Source organism: Peromyscus californicus, unplaced genomic scaffold (assembly GCF_007827085.1).
Source record: "Peromyscus californicus insignis strain IS unplaced genomic scaffold, ASM782708v3 Scaffold_14__1_contigs__length_90479793_seg_2, whole genome shotgun sequence".
Classification (NCBI taxonomy): Eukaryota; Metazoa; Chordata; class Mammalia; order Rodentia; family Cricetidae; genus Peromyscus; species Peromyscus californicus.
The window spans coordinates 26,371,547-26,396,867 of NW_026294436.1; the positions used below are offsets into that span (position 1 = coordinate 26,371,547).

General features: G+C 37.1%; 1 protein-coding gene across 1 annotated transcript; it reads right to left on the reverse strand.

Annotated features, from left to right (window-relative positions):
- Positions 1-8,038: 8,038 nt before the first annotated feature.
- LOC128109559 (complement factor H-related protein 2-like) lies at positions 8,039-25,054 on the reverse strand. Its single transcript, XM_052736707.1, has 6 exons — positions 24,982-25,054; positions 19,497-19,691; positions 18,491-18,667; positions 15,371-15,376; positions 13,087-13,263; positions 8,039-8,259 (listed from the first exon to the last, which is right to left on the reverse strand). The coding sequence occupies exons 1-6, from the start codon at positions 25,052-25,054 to the stop codon at positions 8,039-8,041; spliced, it is 849 nt and encodes a 282-aa protein (XP_052592667.1).
- Between the last annotated feature and the right edge of the window lie 267 nt (positions 25,055-25,321).

Genomic DNA, 25,321 nt, shown 5'->3' on the forward strand with positions numbered 1-25,321 from the left:
TATAACCAGAGATAAACGTATCTCTCACCCCTCACCAAAGCAGTTTCTATGTGCAGTAAATGGAGATGATTACAGAACATCACAACTGATTATAATGCAGCAATCAATAGATCATGGGAAGCTCGGTCCAAATGATACCTCTACAACACTACATCTGCACCTAAGGCTCATGGAACATCACTGATGAAGGGGAGGGAAGATTGTAAGACCTAGAAGATCAGAAAGCCTGTTATGAGGTGTATCCTTAAATGACAAGGAAGCTACCCCTGTGATATCTCAACAATGTGACTGCCTAAAGAAAACCTGAACAACGATAATATCAACAGACAAGGAAAAGGGAAATCTAAATGGGTTCTATCACAGATGGAGCAATCTAGGCCACTAATGACTGCCAAGAGTGGGAGAATTAGCTTCTCTCAGGGATGAACCCCTCTAAATGGTTATGCCAAACAAAATGGTCAGCCCTAAAATCGTACATACACAAGCCATGCTAAATGAAACAAACAGGTTGTGTTTATATATTTATGTGTGCATATATATATATATATATATATATATATATGTTTTCCTGACGACATGATTTGATTTCATTCTTATTTATGGCTGAGTAGTGCTGCAATGTGTACCTATATACTGAATTTTCATTTTTAATTTAGCTTTAAAATATTTATAATTTCGTACACAAATACTGTATTTTTATATTTTATATAGCCGATCCTATGTCCCCTCACTCCATATCCATTTTATGAACTCTTCTATAACTATTATTGTGTATATTTATACCTACTGAGTGCATTTAATATTGCTTGTTACATATGTGTTTAGTGTTGATCACTTGGGATTGGGTAATCTATCAGGAAGTTTGTCCCTGGAGAAAACTGATTTTCCTTCCAAACATGCATTGATTTTCCTGTAACTCTGCTTTGAATGACATGGCTTTGTGAAATTTTCTCCACCCACACTGGCATATTGACAGGTATACTGATTTAGTAAATGGGCAGCTAGGAAGAGTCATGTTTCAGACTTGTAATAGATCATCAAACATTTCTAGCTTTTTAGACAATGAAAATCATATATTTTAGGTTTTATTAATATGTATTAGTTGAGTAAATAAATGGGTTTGCTATATCCTTGCATATAAACACAGTGTACTTTTATCATATTCACTACCACAGCCCTCCTTTACTGGTCTGCATTGATTTCCAACTTCTTTCCCAATAGCTCCACTTCTACATCCATGTCTTCTACTCTAGATTCCAAACAAGAGGGAAGGCACAGGATCCTTGACTCTCTGAATGTGGCTTATACATTACAACAAGATAATTACCAGATCTATCCATTTCCATTCTTATTCATGAATGGACAATTCTGCACTATGTCTATACGCACCCCATTTTCTGCACATGCGTACTTGTTTTAAAGAACTAAGGTTGTTTTAATAACTTAGAGGAGAATGGTGTGGTTACCAACATGCCGTTGCAGGTATCTGTGTTATATTCTTAATTTACTTACTTCACCCAAATGCCCAGAGGTGGAAAAACCTAAGAAAAGTTCAAAACTCATTTTCACAAAGGCAGTATAGAATCAGTATAACTCTCTCTAGCACCTGTCATTTCTAGTTTGAGTTCATTGGCTTTGTGTCATCTAATTTGTTCTCTCAAGGAGCATTATCATGGGAGTCCTGATTTTAGAGGAGACATAGCATAAGTTCCCCCACACTGCTTCTTCATTGGTGTTTGTTGTTTCTTGTTTCTCTGTTGCCGTCCTGCCTCAGGTGAGATGGAATCCCAATGTATTTTCAAGTTTCACCTCCATGGTGGAGAAATATGTCTTTTAAAAAAATATATGAATTGGCATTTTATGTTTTTTGTTTTGAGAACTGCATATTCAATTCATCACACAATTTTTGAGTGGATTTTTTTGTTCTCTTGGTATTTAGTTTTTATAAACCTCTATATGTTCTATACATTTATGCTCTGTCATCCGAATTAGAAAACCCTTTCTCCTGTTCTCTCTGCTGATTGTTTCCCCATTTATGGTAAAGAAACCATTTAATTTAATACAATCTTAATTATTGATCTTCACCATTATTTACACAGCTATTTGGGTCCTACCAGAAAGCCATGGCCTATATGTATTTTTTGGAGAATTCCTCTACATTTTCTTTCAGCAGTTCTAAAGTTTCATACCTTAAATTAAGGCCTTTAATGCTATTTGAAGGTTTTTTTCCCATAGGATAAGAAGTAGTTTGGGAATTCTGTATGGGTATCATGTTGTCCAAGCACCATTTATTGAAGATTTAATTTTTCTTACAAAAGATGTTTTATTCCTTTATGAATAGTCAGGTGGCAGCTTCATGGGTTCATTTCTATCCTATTCATTCTGTTAGGGTTGATATTTATTTTTCTGTCAGATGAATGCTCAGTTGAAATATCATTTGTAATTGGATTTCCTATACTTTCAGAATTGATCTATTTGCTCAGGATTGTTTTGTATATTTGTGTTTCCATAGGAACATTAAATTTTTTTTTTAATCTAGTTCCTAGAAGAATGTAAAGGATTAAGGGCTGTGTTTAATTTTCAGGTGTGTGTGTGTGTGTGTGTGTGTGTGTGTGTGTGTGTGTGTGTGAAGTGAGCTCTAAGAAACAACGTCAACAGCCTCTCCACTTCCAGAATTAGTCTCTTGTGATGTCACACCCAGCTTTTGACACAGGCACTGGGGAGCCAGCTCAAGTCCTCATGTTCACAAGGCAGACACTCCACTGACTCGATCCCTCTGCCCGGGACCTATTCTGAGGTAATTTTGATGGCTGTTGTGAATAAAATTGTTTTCCTGGTATATTTCTCAGAACAGTCATTATTCCCATGTACAAAAATACTGATATTTGTGTGTTGATTCTATATCCTGATACTGCATCACAATTGTTTATCAAATATTAAAATCTTCTGAAGGAGTCACCAGGGGCCTTCAAGTATCATAATACATGCAATTTAGGGTAATTTGCTATATGTATCTCTTTCATTTTTCTTAAATCTTGTTTTGGCAAACATTACAAGTACTATGTTGTTTAATGGTGGTGACTGTGGGCATCCTTGTCTTAGAATGTCAGAAAAAAAATAATTCATTTTCCCTTGTTCAGTTTAATGTTGGCTGTTTGTCTTGTATGACCATTATTTTGCTGAGCTGAGCCTCCTGCTCCTGTTTCTTTAAGTTTTGTTAGCATGCTTTTCTGTATCCATTGACATGACCACATGGTTTTCATTCTTGATTCTATTATCAACTGCAATGTATTCGTATATTTGCATACATTGGGACAACATTACATCCTTGTAATGAAAACATTTTGCAGCATTCACCTATTCTTTCTTTGTTATGTGAATTTTGTGTTTTGTACTAGGTGACATTGTGGATTTTTTTCCTGGGAATTCTTATTTGTTGTTCTGTATGTCTTCTGCACCTGGACATGGATTTCTTTCCCTTGAATATTTTGTGTCTTTCATCTGAATTTCTTCTCCTGTGTCTCTGTTTTGTGGATTATTTCTTTTCACAAAATCCCAGAGTTCCTAAATGCTCAGTTTCAAGAATTTTATTTAGACTTACCTGTAGATGTAACCAACGGTCTAATTAAATAAGAAACACAGAGCCAATTCAGAGAAGAAAGCCAAGAGGTCAGAGCTAAGAGCCTTACCCTTCCTGATTCAGGGATCCTCTTCAGCCAAGAGAGCTCTCCGAAAAAAGACCTACTTCCTGTGTGTATGTCTTTAAAGTCTTCCTGTTCTGCCTTCTCATTGGTTGTAAACCCAAACATGTTACTGCCTCGTCACTGCCTAAATGTACCGCCCTCCAGGTCCTTAAAGGTGTGCGCCACCGTTGCCACGCACTTGCTATGGCTCTAATAGCTCTGACCCCCAGACAACTTTATTTATTAACATACAATTAAAATCACATTTCAGTACAAGTAAAATACCACCACACTTACCACTTTATTTCTCAGAGTGCTCCAATTCCTCCATCTTGTATTCAAGTCCTGATAATGTCTCCTCCAATGGATTCATTCAGCTTTCCGTCAGACACACTGCCATTTTCATTTCAAGTTTCATTTTGAGTTTTTTTTTTCTTCAAGATATCTATCTCTTTATTGAGTTTTATTTCCACATCCTGAATTGTATTACTTATTTCATCCAACGGTTGGTTTGTGTTTTCTTGGTCTTCATTCCAATGTTTAGTCATACCCTCTTTGAATTCCTCTAACATATTTAGAAGTGTTACTTCTTAAAAGATGTATTCTATTTCTCCCACACCTCTCCCTAGCCCCCTCTTTCTCTCTCTCTATGTGTATGTTTGTGTGTATGTTTGATTTATGTGAACATGTGTTCCTGAGGAAGGCATGAGATCACCTGGAGCAGGAGGGACAGGTGGTTTTGAGCCTTCTTAGGTGAGTGCTCTGAAAAAGTTCTGTTCCTCTGAAAGAGCAGTACATGCTACTGATCCATCTCTCCAGCCCCTACAATTGCTAATTTGAGTTCATTGTTTTTGTGTCATCTAATTTGTTTTTTCAATGAACATTATCATGGGAGTACTAATTTTAGGAGATACATATCATCTTGGTCTTACCTGATGTTTTTTACTTTTGCAATGGGACTGGAGCAAGAAGGTTGTCACTAGGACCCTGTCCGGCTTGAACCTGTGCAGAGATGCTGTGTATGTTGCTAAAGTCTCTGTACATTTCTATGTGAATCGACTCTGTTGTGTCAGAAGGACACTGTTCCTTTGGTATCATCAGTCCCCTCCGACTCTTCCCGCCTCCTCTTCTGCATAGTGCGCTGGACAGTGAGAGGAGTGGTTTGATGAAGACATCCCACTGAGGACTTCATGTTTCCAAATTTCTCAGACTCTGCATTTTTTTCTAGTTGTAGACCTCTGTTTTACTTCCCATCTACTGTAAGAGGAAGCTTCTTTGATTATGGCTGAACTATAGGTATAGCAAAATGTCCTAAAGTGTCATTTCAGTGCTGAGAAAGGGAAGTGGACATGGGCTCTCACTTCTAACTATGAAACTATCCATAATTGACACATGCTTGCAAAAAAAATTTAGTTTCCCCAATGATGTCTCCTTGAGTATATTAACTGAAGAGATCCACAGACCACAGGGTGCTCCCCTCTGGACCCAGGATTAGCACAGCCCACACTCAAACACCAATTTCCAACACAAAGTGATCCAAGGTGGTTAAATCTGAATTCAGAAGGAACAGCACCAAATAGCTTTGCAGGTCTTAATTTTTTTTTTTTTTTTTTTTTTTTTTGGTTTTTCGAGACAGGGTTTCTCTGTGTAGCTTTGCGCCTCTTCCTGGAACTCACTTGGTAGCCCAGGCTGGCCTCGAACTCACAGAGATCCGCCTGGCTCTGCCTCCCGAGTGCTGGGATTAAAGGCGTGCGCCACCACCGCAGGTCTTAATTTTGAGAGGGAAAAATGGGCAGTCAGTGTTAGAATGAGCTAGGATGGGTTGGTAAGTTCTGATTGGACATGTTAATTGAGGTAGCCAAATGGAAATTTTTGATTGCTGGTTGATGTTTTGATAATTGGATCTTTGTGATCAGCTTCAGGGATGAGTCAGGCATAAGAACGTGGCCAAATAGATCATGGTGGCTGGCATTAGGAATGTTACCTAGTGGTTTAGCAAAGGAGAGGGAGAGGGCAAGACCTGTTGGTGCCTTCTTTGCCACACTTGGGCCTGCTAGAGCACATCATTAGCCACACTAATAGGTAGGCTCCACGCTCAGAAATAGATGGCCAATAGAAAACAAATTCAACGATATTTTTATAGATTTTAACCTCAGATTTCTTTTTTGGAAGCACTTCTTTTGTCTTACTGGTGTTTTGCCTTTATAGTGTGGTTTTTAAAATTGTGTCTTTACGGTTTCTGTTTGTGTATGTGCATGGGTTTCTTATGTTTTTCTTTTTTCTCTCTTTCTTTGGCTTGTTTTGTTTGTTTTTGTTTGTTTGCTTGTCTTTTTTTCTTTTGGCCTATTTGTTTGCTTTGTAAAAAGAAAGAGAAAGAAAGAGTGTGGATTGGGTGGATGAGGGTGGTTTGAGTCTCTGGAAGAAGTTGGGGTAGAGAAAACTGATTGGAATATATTGAATACAATTGTTTCCCGTTAAAAACAAAGAAAAAGGTTGTCACTATATTTCCTTAGAAGTACTGGTAAGAAGGAATGAGGTGTGGGTGACCAGTAGGGCACACAGGCATGCAGACAGCACAGGACTTCAGATGACACTGTTAGTTTCCCAGGTGATAGGAGGCGGGGGAGCAGAGTGTTCCTTTGTAGTGTACAGTCAAATGCAAGTCCTTACGCAGTCAGGGCTTGGAGTCCCAGGGTTGTGAAATGCTACCTGTGGGATATGCACACGGCTCCAAAGGCTCTGCATGCTGATCTTCAGATGGCAGGGAGTAGCATTGTGAGGAGGTGAGAGTAAAAACTCAATTAGATTTTAAAATTGGGTTTCCTTGTGTAGCATATAATTTATCCTGGAGAATGTTTTACATGCCTTTGATGTGTGCACCGCTCTTGTAGGTGGCACTCTATGCATGTATCTCACAGATCCAGTTACTTATGTCCATTAGTAATGTGAAGTGTGTCAGTTTGATTTTACATGTTTGTGAACCAATGTAATTCTGAAGATCAAGACAATATGTATAATAATATATCATTCAAGTCTAGTGTTGCTGTATGTTGTGCTTCTGTCTGTCTGGTTAATCCACATTTAAAAGAGGGTCGTAGAAGATCCTAATTGTTGATGCACATAAATGTATTTCTTCTCTCAGGTCTGTAAATACGTTTCTTATATGAAGTAAGTCATACACATACCTAATATATATATATATATATATAATAAAATTGTAATGATTTTATCATTACACAATGACCGTAATTTTTCTTTTTTGTTTTTGTTTTAAGTTCTGTTCTGTCTGATGTGACTAACCATCATGCTGTTTTTTTTGTTTCCATCTCCATGGAATGGCTTTACCATTCCTTTGTTATAGTCTTAAAATGGTTTCTCCCTAACGATTATGTGCTGCTTCCATATCACCTTCATAAAGATACCAAAAATGGGGTTTTCCTGGTGAATGTGTCGGGAAGATTTTCCTCACTAATGGAGTCAGTTTCATTAAAAAGGAAACTACAGAGCATTTCCTTGCCAAATGCTGCCAGGCAGTGGCACCTATGAAAGACAAAGCAAGCCCTGGTCAGGTACTAAATTTTGTGCCATCATCTTAGAAATGTTGTTCTGTAGAACTTCATGACATGAGTGCCTTTTAAGTCAGCGCATCCAATTTATGGCAATTTGTTACAGTGATGCTGATAGACAACTATCTTCACTGGTAACAAAGTTAAACACAATTACTTTTAAAATTATTTTTACTAGTAATAGTAAAACATTTCCGTGACCTTTGAATAACTGGTCTTGCGTAGTAGAAGGTTTCAAGATATCTGCTCTGTTTTGACACCTACACTTTTATCTTTTAGATTTCAACATTTTGAAAAGGTAAACTTTTTTTTTTTAGCCAGAAGTAATTAAGGGAAGGCTGTTTAAGATGAGTGAAAAGATCACGTTGGAATTATTTATATTCATTAGCAATGTTAAGTATGAGAGTTTGATTGCTATATGTTTGTGAAATAATACTAATTTGGAGACTGAGACAACATGACTTCAGTTTATTGTGAATCAGAGAGTTAGATCCAAAGGTACTGAGGAAGACTGGAGAGATTTTGAGAAGAGATGTGTGGAAACAGACACTGAAGTAATTGCATCTATTTTATTACCACTAGTTACTGTACTAGCGCACAGCCCACTCTGCTTTAGGAGTTCGGAATGCACTGCTTTGCATTTGTGGCAGCAGTCTCTCGGGCTCCAAATTAATCACCATATATCAGCACAAGTTTATACTTATGAGAAGAAATGAGTTACACAATACTTCAAACATAAAGTGAAACTGTATTAATAATATGCATGCATATTTCTAAACAAAGGTTCATTCATCCACTGAACCAAGAATGTTTTTTTGAGCAAGTGGGATAATCGATGTGACCATCATTGCACGTTGTACGTAATGGAGGTGATGTTTTTGCCTGTTTATATCCAAATTTGCACTTAAATTCAACATAGTCTCCTGATCGGATATAAATCTTTCCAAATTCTCTCCATTTGAGAGTTATATTATGTTTTTCCATAATTTCTTCTGATGTTACACATGCATCTGAAAGAAAAAAAACCAAAATATTAAGTAATTCATACACGTACAGAACTCAGCCATCAAGCATTAATTCTGTATTTGGAAAATCTGAATAAAACCAACATAAGGAATTAGGAAATACTGAATTTTAAATGATGTCAAAATAATACATTTAAATGTGAAATTAGATTTCATCATCAAAGTTTCCTAACATCAATGAAATAAGACACTTGTATTTTAAGATTTTCATGGTTGTTTTTATTGATTTAGGTATTGGGTAAAGATACAGAATTTTAACTTTGACATGTTTATGATATTCATATCTAATGTTCAGTGAGATTGCCATAGTTAAAAGTACTGTGATTAGAAAGACAAGTCATAATTACCCTCATAATATTCATCGTTCAGTCACAAAATTGTAACTATGAATAGTGATTATTGTATCATGTATTTTCTAATAGCTTTTAAAAATTAAATCTACTAAGACTAACAAGACTCCTCCAAAGGTTCATTACTTCTCCAGTAATAAACTGTGATGATATATTCTGTACCCTAATAAAATTTACCTGAAGATTAAAGAACAGAACAAGCCACTAGATGAAATGTAGAGGCCAGGCAGTGGTGGCACACACCTTTAATCCCAGCACTAGGTAGACTGAGACAGGAAATGACATGGCTGGACAGAGAAAGGTATATAAGTCATGAGGAGACAGGAACTAAAATGTTTTAGCTGAAAAAGCTGTTCAGACTGAGGAGTCCTAGAGGTTAAGAGGTGGCTTGTTTCTTTGCTTCTCTGGTCTTTCAGCATTTACTCCAAAATCTGCTTCTGGGCTTTTTATTAAAAGACCATTTAGATTTTGTGTTACATCTGGCATACAACTTGTGGAGCACGAATTCAGGAAAAAGAGAACGGAACCTCAAAGGAACAGCTGGTCGACCTCATAACTGTGAGAGGACCAAGAGAGCACCAAGAGAGCGAGATGGACATGCTGGAAAGTCGGATACCCAGCATCCTCCCTGCCAAGGATCCCTAGACCAGTAGCCCGGGGTGGGAGGGTATGTGGGAAAAGGCATCCAAAGGGAAAAAAAAAACAAAAAAACAAAACAAAACAAAACAAAAAAAACCTCTATAAGCAACTGGGGACCCACGAGCAGGAAAACCGGGACCACAGGCTCGCCGCCAGGGAACGGAGGCTCATGCTTGCAGTCCCCTGCTCAGGCCCCAGCTACAGGAGGCCAGAATCTCTACCCCGCCTAGGCTCGAGGCTAAGCTTTTGTTGCAGCCTGTCTGCAGCAAATTCTCCAGGCCCAGGATCCAAACACGCCAGAATTAGCTGTTACTGCACACCCCCCTTCTCCCCTCTATTGGTGGATCATAGCTTTCTCTGAGACCCCTCCTCGGGCTGCTGCCACACCATCATCTGAATCATCACAGTCCGCAGATTTGGTGAGTCAATTAAGATTTCTTAAAGGGAGAAATTAGGTAAAGGAAAGTTTTTTCCTACATTGTGGTGGCGCACGCCTTTAATCCCAGCACTCGGGAGGCAGAGCCAGGCGGATCTCTGTGAGTTCGAGGCCAGCCTGGTCTCCAAAGCGAGTTCCAGGAAAGGCGCAAAGCTACACAGAGAAACCCTGTCTCGAAAAACCAAAAAAAAAAAAAAAAAAGGGAAACATTACTATAATGGAAGATATTTGGTCTGAAAATGGAACAATTAAATCAGAGGATATTTAATGTTAATGGGATTTATGTAATGCCAATTATTTATTTGATCATTTTTGTTGTATCATTAAAAAGTTGGTTAATATGAGTGCTAAGATAAAAGTTTTAGAAAAACTTGTTAAAACAGATCATAGATCTTGTTTTATTCAGATATTCAGACCCAGCATAAGAATTTAAAGGAGAACCAATCTCAACATTGCATTATAATGTTACAGAGAAACAGCTGAAGGCGTTAAAACAGCCATTGTTAATCTATGCAGTAACATTACAGGAACTACCCAGTCATAGATATCCTCAAGGCTGTGTAAGAGCTGACTAGATAAAAGGGTAGATTATTGAATCTACTCAGAAAAAAAGAGGGTATAGATAAAACATAGATTATTGAATCTACCTTGAAAAAAAGAGAGAAATATAAATAATAGGATGAAAGGGTAGATTATTGAATCTACTCTGAAAAGAAAAAAGGGAGGATATTGGATATGACAAGATAAAAAGGTAGATAATTGAATCTACTTTTAAAAAGCAACTACTACTTTTAAATATTTTACATTGGGTTGGATTTTTGTATAATGTATATAAATTTTGTATATTGATACGAAGTTGAGATTAATTTTGTTAGAACATACTGTACATACATTTCTAATTTTTTCAAGGTATTGTGCCTATAAAACTCATTTAACAATATAATGCAAATTGCTAGTCCTTGAAAGTTATTATTAGCAACTAATTAGGATATAAAGAAATGCAAGTTGGTAGTTTGTTATTACAATTGAACTTGTAGTCATATTAGGTATATTTTCAAGTTTAAACAGATATATTTTATATAGACAGGTCATCTTCAAATACTTCAGAGGTCTACAGAATATGGCATTTAAGATGTTTTAATAAAAATAGATTTTTTTATGATTATGATACATGTCTGCTCCTGGCAGCACCAATCTACTTCAGAGAAAATGATGGATATCAAAGAAACTCGTTATGGAGTTACCTTTCTTTGTGGAAGAAGTTAGCCAATGGGCAAGAAAGTGCCCTGCCGCAACTGCTGACAATATGCTGTCCAAAATGGACAAACAGGACACAAAAGAAAGGACTGCTGAACCTTGCCAAGACAAGGCAGGAAGGTCCTTTAGAAAATCCTGCTTCACAGATGAATTTTTCAGATATGCTAGGTCTGTAAGTCGAAGATGGATGCCCCAATGTTGCAGAGAAATCTTAGGTGACTGTCCAGGCAGCCAGCTGTTTATGCCATTTCTCACATTTTTTGTAAGTCACTTGCTTGCACTTCCTGTTTACTCAGGTAATATTATTTCCTTCTTGTGTCTCTGAAGGAGTTGAAGATTAGATAATTATAGTTATAATTTTCCTTGTTAGTTGAAGATTAGACAGTTATAGTTTTCCTTGTTAACAAATTCAGAAAAGAAACTCACTAGAGAGGTGTAAAGTGTATAAGTTTAAAAAACATCAAAGGATAGTTTTGAGTTGGTAATACAAGTTAGAGTAGAAAGTGAATTAGGTACAACACTTTGGACTCACCAAAATAGGATAAAATATGGAGAAATTTCTCTGAATCTGCCAAATGTTAATGGACTAGATATTATTAATATAATTCTTGACTGTACATATTGTATATACTTATTGAATATAGTTTTTCTTATATTAGTTATACACTTCTTTTATTATTTTAGACAAAAAAGGGAAAATGTGGTGATATATTGTTTACCCTAATAAACTTGCTTAAGGATCAGAGGACAGAGTCAGTCACTAGATTAGACATAGAGGTCAGGCAGTGATGGCACACACACCCTTAATCCTAGCACTCAGGAGGCAGAGATCCATATGGATCTCTGTGAGTTCAAAGCCATCCTGGACTACATGAAACTGACTCAGTCTAGGAGAGAAACAGAGCCAGACAGTAGTGGCTTAATCCTAGTACTTGGGAGTCATATGTCTTTAAACCTAACACTAGGAAGGTTGAGACAGGAAATGACATGGCTGGGCAGAGAAAGGTATATAAGGTATGAGGAGACAGGAACTAAAGTCTTTCAGCTGAGGAAAGCTTTTTAGACTGAGGAGTCCTAGAGGTAAGAGGTGGCTTGTTCCTTTGTCTCTCTGATCTTTTAGCATTTACCCCCAGTATCTGGTTTCAGGTTTTTTATTAAAAGACCATTTAGCAATTCATGTTATAATAAACTCCAAATAGACTGACATGGATAAAGGTCATATGAAGGATTTAAATGAACCATTTTGTAAAAAGCAATGGTTTTCAAGAAAACATAAAAACTATTAAAGGAAATAAGGAAGGTGATGGAAAAATGAATGAAAACATTGATAGACAAGATAGAGTTGGAAACAGATTGAGACAGAAGAATTTGAAATTTAAAAGCTGTGCAAGCTAAATAAAAATGGGACTGAAAATGTCAATAGCAGCAAAATCCTGACCATTCCAAATGGCAAAAATCATATGTTTATACGATGAAATATTGTTCAGGCATCATAGATAATTTTTTTATTATGTGAGTGAGAAAATGGCTGTGGAGGACATTAAGTGTAATGAGCCAAAGAGAGGAAGATGAGTCTCATGTATTCTCTTTTACAGTGAAAATTAAAAAGGAAAAGTCCTCCTGATCATGTGACAGTGAGTAGTAGAGTGTGAGTGGAGTGAGTGGGAAGGCTCAGTGATGGAGGTTGGAGGACATAAGTGAAATGAATCAAACATGGGAAGACAAGTCCTTTGTGTCCTTTCTCACACAGTGGAAAGAAAAGCTAAAATTCCTCTTGACTGCCTGACAGTGATTAGTAGAATTAGGTGACATATATAAAGGAAGGGGTGGGTGTATGAGAGATGCTGGCTTTAGTTACAGCAAAGTGTATACAGGTATGGAAATAGTATGCTGGCGTGCAGTTTTATGGACAACAATACATGTTCATAAAAGCTAAATGATGAATAACATGCAATTTTTCAGCTATTTTTTATATAAAAAATTTAATAATCTTACTTTCTTCACATGCTGATATTTGGCAATCATGCACTCTATAAAATAGCAATTATAATATGTGAATGCGTTATAAAAAGAAAAATACCTCAATTATGAAACCGACTTTCTCACTGTCTATGAGAATGAGGTACTTACCTAAACACTTTGGTGGCTCTGACCACTCTCCATTTCTACATGTTACATTCTTACTGCCCTGCATTTTATAAAGGAACTGGCACTGGTATTCAACTGATGATGATGGTGGGTATTCTGGCAATGGGAAGGAGGTGATGTCTCCATTGTCAATAGGTGGAGGAGGCCCACATTTCCCTGCTGAATTTAAGAACACAGCATTTGAATGTTTGAGAGACAATCAAAGTACAGACTTAAACAGAACCAATGAAAGTAGAGTGCTAAACACAATATCAAGACTTTAGTGATTTCTGGCTACAGAAATGATTGCTTGAAGAAAGTTCAATCATATAAACTGAGAAAATATGCTATACTTATTTATGAAGAACCTCTGAGAAGAAAAACACCAAAAGAAGATAAAATTAGTTAAGTGGAATTTTACCTTAGGTGAGCAGCACAGAATATATTGATAACTGATATTGTGGCTATGATAACACCTGGCAAAAGGAACTCATGAAAGGAAATGTTTTCGACTCTTGGATTTTGGCTCACAATCTGGGGGCACAGTCATTGTGCTCTGGAAGTCATGGTGGTGAGAGCGTGAAGCAGCTGGTCAGCTGTGTTTGCAGTCAGGAGGCAGAGAGAGATCACTGTTGGTGATCAGCTCACTCCCTTCCTGTGAGTCAGAGTTCTCAGCCCATGGAATGATGTTGCCCAGTGTAGAGTATGTCTTCTGCAGTTAATCCAGTATAGTTAACCCAGTCTAGGTAACCCAGGCTAGTTAACTCAGTCTAGTTAACCCAGTCTACTTAACTCAGTCTAGTAGATGCTCATGGACATACCCAGAAGCCTGCCTATTGGGTGATTCCTGATGACAACCAGTATCCACCATCGCATGAGATGACAAGTGTGTGGTGCAGGTTGGAGGAAGTCCTTAACGGAGGAAAAGAAGTCTCCCTATTTAACTAAAAGCCAAGGTTACTTCTTTTCCTCCCATTCCCTTTAAATCAATTTCCTTATATTATACAAGATACAGTTTTTTTTTCTGAGATTGTAAAATCAAAAAGAAAATTGCTATTCTTTTGTTTCCTAAAACCAAAATCCACCACCTCAGCTATTTCTCACATCTATGTATGAATTATGATGACCGATACTTGTTTATCCTCTATATCATCAAATTATGGAATAAAACATTAGTTTTAAGGTGTTCTCTCAAAATGCACTGTGGGTGTTTTCACCACACGCAGTTTTATGAAGATTATATAAACCAGCTGTAGAACACAGATAATTTAAACGGCAAAGAAAACTGTGCAAACATCTTATTTATAACATGGAGCTGAAGACACCTCTCTAGCTTTTTTTTATCCTTTACCCGACCTTCTCATATTCTTCCTTCTTTTATCTAATCCTTTTTTTAAGGAAAGAGAGTGAAATCACAGGAGGAATGATCTCTTTGAAGTAGCCGAAAGGTACAACTGAATAGGTTAAAACAACTTCATATAGGTATGCATATTTATTAACAGATTTTATTTTTAAAAAGTTTCACTTATTTTATTCACTTTACATAGCACCTCATAATTCTATAAAAACAATAGATAAAATGTGTGACATGGGCCGGGCGGTGGTGGCGCACGCCTTTAATCCCAGCACTCGGGAGGCAGAGCCAGGCGGGGCGGATCTCTGTGAGTTCGAGGCCAGCCTGGTCTCCAAAGTGAGTTCCAGGAAAGGCGCAAAGCTACACAGAGAAACCCTGTCTCGAAAAACCAAAAAAAAAAAAAAAAAAAAAAAAAAAGTGTGACATGCCCCATGCATAGCACAAAACAAATTCAATGGCATTCTTGCAGCTTTTTTTTTAAATAAAATTCGAAAGTCCTTTGCATGTTGTGTTACAGTTTGTATGTTGCAAGTCCTTTGTATGTTATGGTTTCCAATTTTGTGTTTATGAGATTTCTCTGTGTGTGAACTTGTGTGTTTCTATGCCTAGCTGTGTTTCTTTTCATTTTTCCTTGCCTCTTTTTCCTCCATTTGCTTGTTTTGTTTTGTTCTATTCCATATTCTTTTTGTTTTATCTTATTCATATTTTTAGATGCCTGTTTGTTTTAGAGAGAGAGAGAGAGAAAGAGAGAGAGAGAGACAAGGTGTGGGTTTATGATGAGGGGAGATAGGGAGGATCTTGGAGAAGATAGGGAAAAAGAATTCATATATTGTATGAAAATAAAACTATTGTCAATTAAAAATATTTTAAAAGTAATTACAAGGTTTCTATTTTACTGTTAATTACTTTGGTAGGTTTAATGATATGCCCCACCTGAAGCTATATTTTATGCTTCCAGACTGAAGACTATTACTTTATAAGTCAAAGTAACTTTAGAATTGTGATTAAGGATCTTGAGACAAGGGTTACCGTAGATGGTCTGCTATGACAGAATACAACGCAATGGTGGAGGTAGGGATAGTGAGGTAGAAATGTTCAAATATGACAAACTACTGGGTTCGAAATTGAAGGAGGATGGCCCTCACCAAACAAAACAAGTAAAAGCTTGCTACTAAAAAGGCAGGTGGAGAGAACCCTTCTCAGAGAAAATAAAAAAACAAACAAACAGGGAGACCAGCACTTTGACTTCAGCCCAGAGACACTACCTTGGATCTCTGGTCTTCAAAACCATAAGGGAATGGATTTATACTGTTTTACTCCTCCAAATTCGTAGTAATTGTCATGGTAGTCAGAAAAAGAAATCCAATCATACCAGGAAAGTGATAATACCATTTCGTAAGAGTTCTAATGCTAGAAAAAATACTTTCTTGTTTTTCTCCTGTGGTGATATTTTATTTGTTCTGAAATGTGGTGATATTTCATTTTTGCTTTAATAAATAAAGCTTGTCTGGAGATCAGAGGAAAAAGGCCAGCCATTATAAGTAAACAAAGAAGTTAGGCAGCGGTAGCACACACCCTTAATCCTATCACTTGCAGGCAGGATCTCTGTGTGTTCAAGGCCACACTGGAAACAGAGCCAGGTGTGGTGGCACATGCCTTAAATTCCAAAACTAGTTAGCCATGGAGGTCTGGAGATCTGTACAGACAGACAGGAAGTGACAGAGCTGTGTAGGAAGAGGAAGTGGTATAGCTGAATGGAGAGAGCAAATGAGACTGCAGAACAGCAAGGCATATAGGTATGGGTAAACAGGAAGTCATGGCATCCGGAAGCTGCAGAGTTGGTGAGGTAAGGTTGGCTGGTGGCTTTCCCTATTTCCCTGATCTCTCTAAGGCTTTCACCCCTATATTTGGTTCTGTGTTTTTTATTTAATAAGAGCATTTAGAAATTTGTCTACATCCTCCAATAAACTTTATCAGCTGATGTTTATAAACATCCCCCCTATAATCAAACCTGACTGCTGTCTTTTTTGGTAATGGCTGAAAATCATTACATTTAATTTTTTTTGTTATATGCAGCAGTGTTCTCCAAAATGTGTATGTGTGCACCACCTGCACACATGGCATCCTGAGATGTAAGAAGATGGCACTGGAAAATCCAGAACTGGAGGTACAGAGGGTTGTGAGCTGGTACATGGGTGCAGAAAACCACAGTCCTCTTTAAGAGCAGTCAGCATCCTTAAGTGCTGGTCCATCCCCAGCTTCCCGTTTTCATTTTGAACATATATGGGATTTAAACTGAAAGCACCAACGCTTTGGAAATTTTGATTTTGCTCTGTTTTGAAACCTTTTTGTCCTCCACATACTTTATGTTCTATCAAAAATAAAAATACAAAAGAAGGAACTTGGTGGTAGTTTAAGTTTATAATTGTAAGAGTATCTTCTATAACTAGAGGGCCAAAAGTAATGTTAAAACTGATGGAACATTTAAAGATGTCTATGCATACTTAAAATTTCTAAAAATGTCCAAAAGCTCTTCACAAATGATACTGTATCTAACAATAAAAACGAGCATAAAAAAAAGGATAAAAAGACTAAGTGGAGACACCCCATACTAGTCTCTTACTCCAAAGCCTAGAACCAGGTTCTGTGAAATCATCAAAGAGATAGTTACACTATAGGAGAAAGAGACCTGTAATAGTGCAAGGGACTGTAGGCTACAACACAGTACACTGTGACAGTGCTTTGCTGGGTAGTAGACTCTCCACCAGAGGAGAAAGTGTGAATGGGACAGTCACAGCAGCCTCCATTGGTGGGGATTCCAGCAACCTTATCACAGATCCAGATAACCAGGCAATGGGGGAAGAGGCATGCTCTCAGAGCTCATGTGGGGTCAACACCTAAAATCTGTACCTTAGCTTTGCTCCAGGGAAGACAACTATGAACCATTTGATGATAATAAATTGAAAAATCTAGAAGAAACAAATTCTGATCACTGATGAACCATCATATACCGAAGTGCAGACTGTAAAGACGTGTGTGTGGACTAGTGAGACTGAAGGAGTATTAAGTCACCTAGAAGAATGCTGGGTCAAGTGGAGTGGGGGTTAATTCTCGTAAAAAGGATCAACATTTCTTTTCAGACTCCTCAGAACTTTGGAGAGGTTGTCATTTGTAACTACATACAGGCACCTATTTCTGAACATAGACTACATGTTTGCACTGGTGATAACTTTGCTATGTTTGATAAATGTAATTCAAGGTATAGTATTATTTTATGCAACTCACAACACTATTCAAATAGTTTATTATAATGAAGAGTTACTTGAAAGATATTTGCAACTAGGAATGGCAACTCTTGTCTGACATCCCAGCATTCTGGAGGCTAAGACAAAATGATCTTCATTGATTTCAAGGATAAGATAGGCTACATAAATGAGTTTCAGGTCATCCTGGGCTTCAACTAATACCCTATATTAGGTTTAACTATAGGAATAGTTTAGGCATGTTTTCATTATGCTTGCAGGTCCACATAGAATCTTTACATCAAAATAATATATTCGGTTAGTGGCAAGACACTAACATTCATTTTCAAAGTTACGTGATTTATAATGCTGTTAATAATGCCAGGAAATCCTTGCCAATACTGTCAATTTAAAAAATAATACTTTCATTAGCATTTACTCAAAGTTTTTTTGGGATTAAAAATGTGCAAATTACAGTTAATGTTTATAACTCATTTTAGGTCTTTTTAATCTCTTTAACCATTTCTTGTACTCCTATGAATTATGGTTTTGCAGACAGAAAATGGTTTGACTTTATCATGAACAGTCTGTCTTCAGAGTGTACTCACATAATATTTCTACTTATGACATGCACTTGAATTAGGCACATAAACCAGTATATTTAGATACCACTTTAGACCCAGCTGTGACCCGAATAGAAACAGCAAGTGATAAAAGTCAATAGAAAGACCTGTATTTAACCTGTAACCGTATTGTTGATTTCAAACATTGCAGATCATGGCAGAATCTGAGAGCACAGTGTTGTGCTTACCAGTGGATACGCATTCGGGAGGAATGGACCAGCCCTCTTCGGTACACTCGATGGTGCTTTGATTATTTTGAAGGCTGTAGCCTTGATTGCAAACGACTTGTACAACATCACCTTGTAAGTGTGTTTGTCCTGAAGATGTAGAATTACCATTTTCCACAAAAGGAAAGAAACATAGCCCTTCAGAAGAAAAAAAGATTAATTCACAATATGGGAAAAGTCAATAGAAAGTTAGATTGCATATTAAAACATTTTTAAAAGAACGACACAACTGAAGCAAATGATACAAATAGTTTCTGAAGCTTGCTAACTCAGGTTGGTCTAAGATGTGAGTTTTTCCCAGGGATTTCATGTCTCCACTTTGGAAACAGTTTTTCAAATTAAATATTTTTCCACTTACAAACTTCTTTATATAAAATAGTATTTTTGATATACATGGTTTCCTTTATTTCTGAATGTTTCTTCAACAAGGGATGATTCTTGCTGCCTGCTTCACTGATTTATCTATCCCTTTTCCTGACATTTTCTTTTAATACACCTGCCATCCTGGGGTTTGCGGCATACATTCACTGAAGGGTCCATGTATTATAGATAACAAGTCCAAGGATGTAGTGAATTTTGGAAAATACAAAAGTAAAACATCTTTCCATAGAATATTTGAGAGAAAAGGTAATTCAAACACAGTGGTTATATGAAGTGACTTTTTTTGCACATAAAAAGCATGGCTAGAGTGCTATTAAGTAGATGTTTGACAAGATCTGTTAGTTGTCAAATGCATTCATCTTCAGCTTTCAATTAGTAATTTTCTTTTGTAGATCACATGTTGATCATATGTTCCACATTGTATTTTTGTAAGAAAAATAGCACATCATATAAAGATTGCGCCTGTCCCTTCCACAGCCCAAATCTGTAACTTTCCAGACCCCATGAGCCCCTCTTACAGGGTTCATATAAAAAAGAAACATTTTTTTCTCATACAGGGTTCATCTAAGGATGGGCATTTACTCACTGAGACACTTTGGTGTTGGTGACCATCCTGCGTCTGTGCACGTTATGCGGGTCCAGAAGGAATTTGAAGGAGACACAAAATTATATTCACAGGAGTAGTAGAAAGCCTTCCCACTACGAACAGGGGAAAATGCTTCATATTTCTTTTCATCATGTAGTATTCCATGGCTTATTTTTGGATAATCACAATATCTCACTTGGAAAAATAAAACAAAAGTAAAGAAGTAAATACTAATCACCACTGATGAATCATCAATTATATGTGTTTTTGTATTTGATGATCATTTTTCCTTTCATCTAGCTTCAGTGGATACAGTTTAAGTGCTTTCTGGTGTATCATTTGATTATCAAAGAATAGAGTGACCTTCAAGTATCTCATAAATAAGTATAAAAATTTCTCTGTGAAATCCATTACTGTATTTAATTAACCAGCACTCCTTGAGTATATGAATATTTCAGGATGCTATTATTAATAAATATGAAGTTTATAGTTTGGATTGATATGAATTATAAAGTTTTTGGCAATATTCAGAAAGATACCCTAACAGGACTTTGTAAAAACTGACACAGGATGCTATCATAGATTCCTGACTGCACAGTGAGTAGTGGCTGGATGAGAAGACCCTGCTTTAACATCCTCTCTCATTCCTCTCACTGAGGTCATTGATGTATCTACCAGGATTTTCTCGTGTTTGTCTTAAGGGAGTGGTAAACATGCTGAGTATTTAGTTTAGTATAATATATACAGAAACATAATTTTTATTTTGTCAGTTTTCTCAATAAATATAGTTTCATTAAAAATAGCAAGGCACAAAGAATCAGAAAGACCAATCCAATGAAGACCAAAATGCAACTAAATTCTAGTGACATTAGGTATATATATATATATATATATATATATATATATATATATATATTCCTAGAATAATGTAGATAATTGTATGTGTATGTGTGATATATACATATAAAGGCATAAACACATTAAAACAATTAACACGTAAATTGTTAGGTCTTTTTATTGAATTTTACAATTTTATACATGTATACATTTGTAGACTTATGTTTTAGGAAAGTTAGTCCACATGAAATTTTAATAGAACACAAAAATCATATACTGCTCTTACATGCACATTGCACAGCTTCCCTCATTATCAATTTAATTTTTACCCAGACTATATAGTGTATACTGGGAATTTTGACAATATTTTGTAGTAATATCCTCACAAATAGTGAAACATTTTATTTTTATTTACTGAGAGTTAATTCTCAATGTTACATGACATTTAAAATTATTTTTCTTGTGTTATTTAGCCCTGTGGAACCTGATGTCGCTAACCTGTTATATTTGATATTAGGTATTTTCTAAATAACATTGCTACTGTCCTCCAACTCTATTCCAACTGCCTTCAAATCCCTTTCTACACCACTCACCTAACAGCGATGCTGCTGGCTATGAACATTTACCTCCCTTGTCTTCTTTTACTGAACCACTACAAAAATGAAAATGATTATTCTCCCTGTACATTCTGATGGAAATTTACAAATATCTTTAGTGTAGGATGCACACACACACACACACACACACACACACACACACACACACACAAATATGTATTTGCCTTGCAATCTATTTGCCTGTTTGTGTTTTGCTCTTTTAATGTCACAGTGTGTCCTGCTTGTGGATTAAATTTCCTTGGCAGTTTCCTTGGTGCCTAATGAAGCTTGATACATAAGTATTTCGCTACTAAAAGCATGTAAGGTTTTCTGCTCATGTAAAACCATGACTTTAGTGTGTTGACTTTGCTATTTGGCCAATATGTGGACAGGTAACAAAACAAAATCCAGTTCACACAGGTATTTGGCTTCAGGCAGCTTGGGATGGAAAGTCACCAACCCTTCCCCGGGAGGCTTAATTCTCCTCCACCTTCCTTTTCTGGGGTTTTCCAAAGTTCTTATATTGTTCACACAATTGGCATTTTCCTTCCTCTTCTTTCCCCCTTCCTGTAAATTCCTTCTTAACATTGTCTCTCAATGAGGTTTAAAGTATACAGATGATCAGTGATGATCTTTGAACATCTGCCCTTCACTTCAGGCTTACCAGGTGTGCTGTACTGTCTGAAAAATTTTTGACTAACATCGTTCACCAAGAATACAATAAGCCAAAGTAAAATAATAAATCGAAAGCAATGGATTGTTAGGTAGATTATATACATATCTATATCTATATATCTCATATATGTCTCTCTATATCTTATATATGATACACAGAAAAAAATAGCTGGTAGAAAAATGTCAAATTGGCTGTCCAGAATAACCTGAAGAAAGAGATGAGGCAAGCTTTTTTTTTTTTCTTATGGCAGCCAAGTGTCTTTCCAAAAAACAGAGCCATGAGGATTCCAAGTAAAAAGCAAAAGTCACAGAGAGGTAACATCATGAAATTGGGTTGCAGATTTCCACATTAACTGAGTAAGCATGTTAAGGAAACCTGCTGGACTTCCCCACCTGGATTCCCAGGAAAAGTAGAGAAAACAACAGAAAGACCAGCCATGGGTGGGCAGTTGGAAACTCCAGCTTACTGTTTCAACTTTTCCAATTTCCGTGGGAAGTTCTGAACACCTGATTTGATCAAGTTACTATTTTTTCTTACTTAGAAGCATCATCCAAGAGGGTTCTCAGAGGGGAAGTCCCCAGATGGCTGCCATAAATTAGCTAACCTAGAGAATTAATGCTGGACATCTTGAGGGCCTGAAATAGCGTTTTTCTGTCTGTCTGTCTTTCTGTCTGCTGATCTTTCATTCGTCAACCTCTTACTTGCTACTTATTCTTTGACTTGCTTCATTTTTAGTAAACTTATCCATCCAAGATCAAAGGTGTGACTATTCTAGGTCATTATCCAGACTCTACAGAATAGCAGACACACACTATTTACTAATAAAATAGTATGAACTGAGCTAGTTGCATTTAGGGATACACACACACACACACACACACACACACACACACACACACACACACACACGTATGTAATAACAACTAGTCATAAAAGAGGCCAGGAGTTTGAGAACCAAGAGGTATATATGGGATGGTTTGTAGGTAGGGAAGGGAAGGAAGAAATATATTATAAACCTAAATTTTTTTAATGTAAAAAAAATAATGAAAGCAAAAATTTTCTGTCGTTCGGCAGGATGGAATTTTTCTCTTCTTGGGGGGATTACCGCTAAAAGTGAAATGTGGCAACAAAATAAAATGAGTTTAAATCTGTGAAATAATGTTATAAAATTTGTAAGGATGGATCTTAAAAATAATTATCCTGGCACCAGATTTTTCCTTAGCCCCATACTAGCCTCCTCTGTCAAGATGTCGCTTTCATTGCTCTCCCTTTCCATCTCTCCCCCAACTCACCCATGCTGATCTCTCATGCTCCCATCCCCTATCCCCTCCCCTCTACTCCTCCCCCCACCTCCACTCCCGTTTACTCAGGAGCTTTGTACTATTTCCCCTTCCCAGGGCAATCCATGTGTCTGTCTCTTAGAGTCCTCCTTGTTATCTAGTTTCTCTAGGGCTATGGATTGTAGCCTGGTTATCCTTTGCTTTATATCTACTGTCCACTTATGAGTGAGTACACACCATGTTTTTCTTTCTGTGTCTGGGTTACTTCATTCAAGATGACCTTTTCTAGTTCTATGACCCCAGCTAAGACTCCTGACAAATAGTGGAGAAAGTGCCTGAGCTGGCTTTCTCCTGTGATCAGATTGTTGACTATCCTAATTATCATCATAGAACATTCATCCAGTAACTGATGGAAGCAGATGCAGAGATCCACAGCCAAGCATTGGGCCAACCTTCCGGAGTCCTGTTGAAGAGAGGGAGGAGGAACTGTACTAGCCAGGGGAATTGAGATCATGATGGGGAAACCCACAGAGATAGTTGACATGAGCTCCTGGGAAATCACCAACTCGGGAGCCTGCATGGGACTGACCTAGGCCCTCTACATGTGTGTGACAGTTGTGTAGCTTGGTCTGTTTGTGGGGCCCCTAGCAGTGGGACCAGAATCAGTTCCTGGCACAGGAGCTGGCTTTTTTGGAACCCGTTCTCTATGGTGGGATGCCTTGCTCAGCCTTGATGCAGTGGGGAGGAGCTTAGTCCTGCCTCAACTTAGTATACCATGTGTTGTTGACTCCCATGGGAGGCCTTACCCTTTCCAAGGAGTGGATGAGGGGTGGAGAAAGGAGGTGAGAGAAGAGAACAGGAGGAGAGGAGGGAGGGGAAATTTGGTTGGTATGTAAAATAAATAAATAAAATTTAATAATAAAATAACAATCTGTTCCCATCCTTTTAACTTATGTGAGACATGAAGAACTATGTAAATTAGCTTTAATCATATGTAAAGATTAGCAAGACACAAGCAGTAGAAAAAATCTTTCTGAAGCCAGAGTCGAGCACATTGACTAAATTTCAGAATCCAACTCCTTCTTTAAGGCATCGTTTGTGGTTCTGTGGATGTGGTGGAGTTGTGGGACTTTGGGGGATCCTCTTCAGACACAATCTTAATACGGAAGTATTACAATCTCCTTCTACTCTCTACATTCACTGGAGAGATCAGAAAAGAGCCCAGTGTTGGCATTTTCGTGGTTTACAAAACAAAAAACAACAGTGGTCTTCTTTGTCTTATTAAAGACATTTCCATTAGATGAATGATAATTTGATTGTTTGACCTGGAAAACGTGACTCATTTTAATGACTATGAAGTTAAAATATCCAATCTGTGAAGATGAAATCAACCTCACAGAGACCTAGAGATGTTCAGAGTCTGTGGAAACTTTGTTCTGGTCAGTGACTTTGTTTAATTTAAGTTGAATTTCATTTTGAAAATTATTTATGCATTTAAAAAATAAAAATTTTTTGTTTTCTCCAAATCATACTTAGAGGCTAATCACACTTTGAAGTTTAGAAAACAGAGAAAAATCCTTTTATTCAATTTTCCTAAAGCAAGAAATCTATGGGAGTCTGCTTAAGGAGTATTAGGGAAATTTATTAGAATATAAATTGAGGAAATACACTCATGAATACAGAACCAAGTAGACAGCTGAAGATGTCCTCTGACTGGGAGCAAATCTACCTGGCAGTTGGATCACACCAGGAAGCAGGAAGCAGGAAGCAGGGAGAAGGGAGAAGGGGCCTCGTGACCCCTGTCCCTTTCCTTTTAAGAAGTCACCTACAATGGCAAGAAGCACCGCCTCCTTTGGGTCATAGAACCCAAGGTGGAGAAAATACCACTACATTTTCCTTTTAATTGTTTATCAGAACTGTATCTACAAATAGATTAATTTTTATCATTCAATATGTTTCCCATTTTTCACTTAAAATATTTTATAGTTTATTTTCTATTTCCAATGTTTTAAAATAAATGAAAATATTCTCATACACACGCAGCAGATAAATACATTTGATTAGGAAGTACCTGTTTCAAACCTGTTTCCACTTACCTTCACCTTTGGCAGTAGAAAGCCATAAGGTTAGAAACAGTTTGGCTAAGAGCAACATGCTAGACCACCCCATCTTCTAAAACCCAAAGCTCTCCAGCAGTGGTGGTGCTTCTGGGAATCCTGTCATTAAAGGTACTGTGGGTGACTTTGAAATTCAGTGCACTACTGGCAGCTAGTTTGGTAAATATCAAAGGTCACAAGAGAAGGGCAAAACAAACAGTGTTCAATTAGTGTTTTCACATTAATACTCTAAGTTAATCATTTTACATTTATTAAGCAATAAAATGGCATTCAATTTCTTTGTGCCAGTCTCCTAGGCAATCAAACTGAAGTATTCAGA

Excerpts from the sequence above, each read along its gene's own strand:
- LOC128109559 (XM_052736707.1), bottom strand. The coding sequence starts at position 25,054 with ATGGGGTGGTCTAGCATGTTGCTCTTAGCCAAACTGTTTCTAACCTTA. Across the intron at positions 18,668-19,496 it reads ACCAACACCAAAGTGTCTCA|GGCTATGTTTCTTTCCTTTT; the intron begins GTGAGTAAATGC and ends TTTCTTCTGAAG. Across the intron at positions 8,260-13,086 it reads AGAGCCACCAAAGTGTTTAG|ATGCATGTGTAACATCAGAA; the intron begins GTAAGTACCTCA and ends TTTTTCTTTCAG.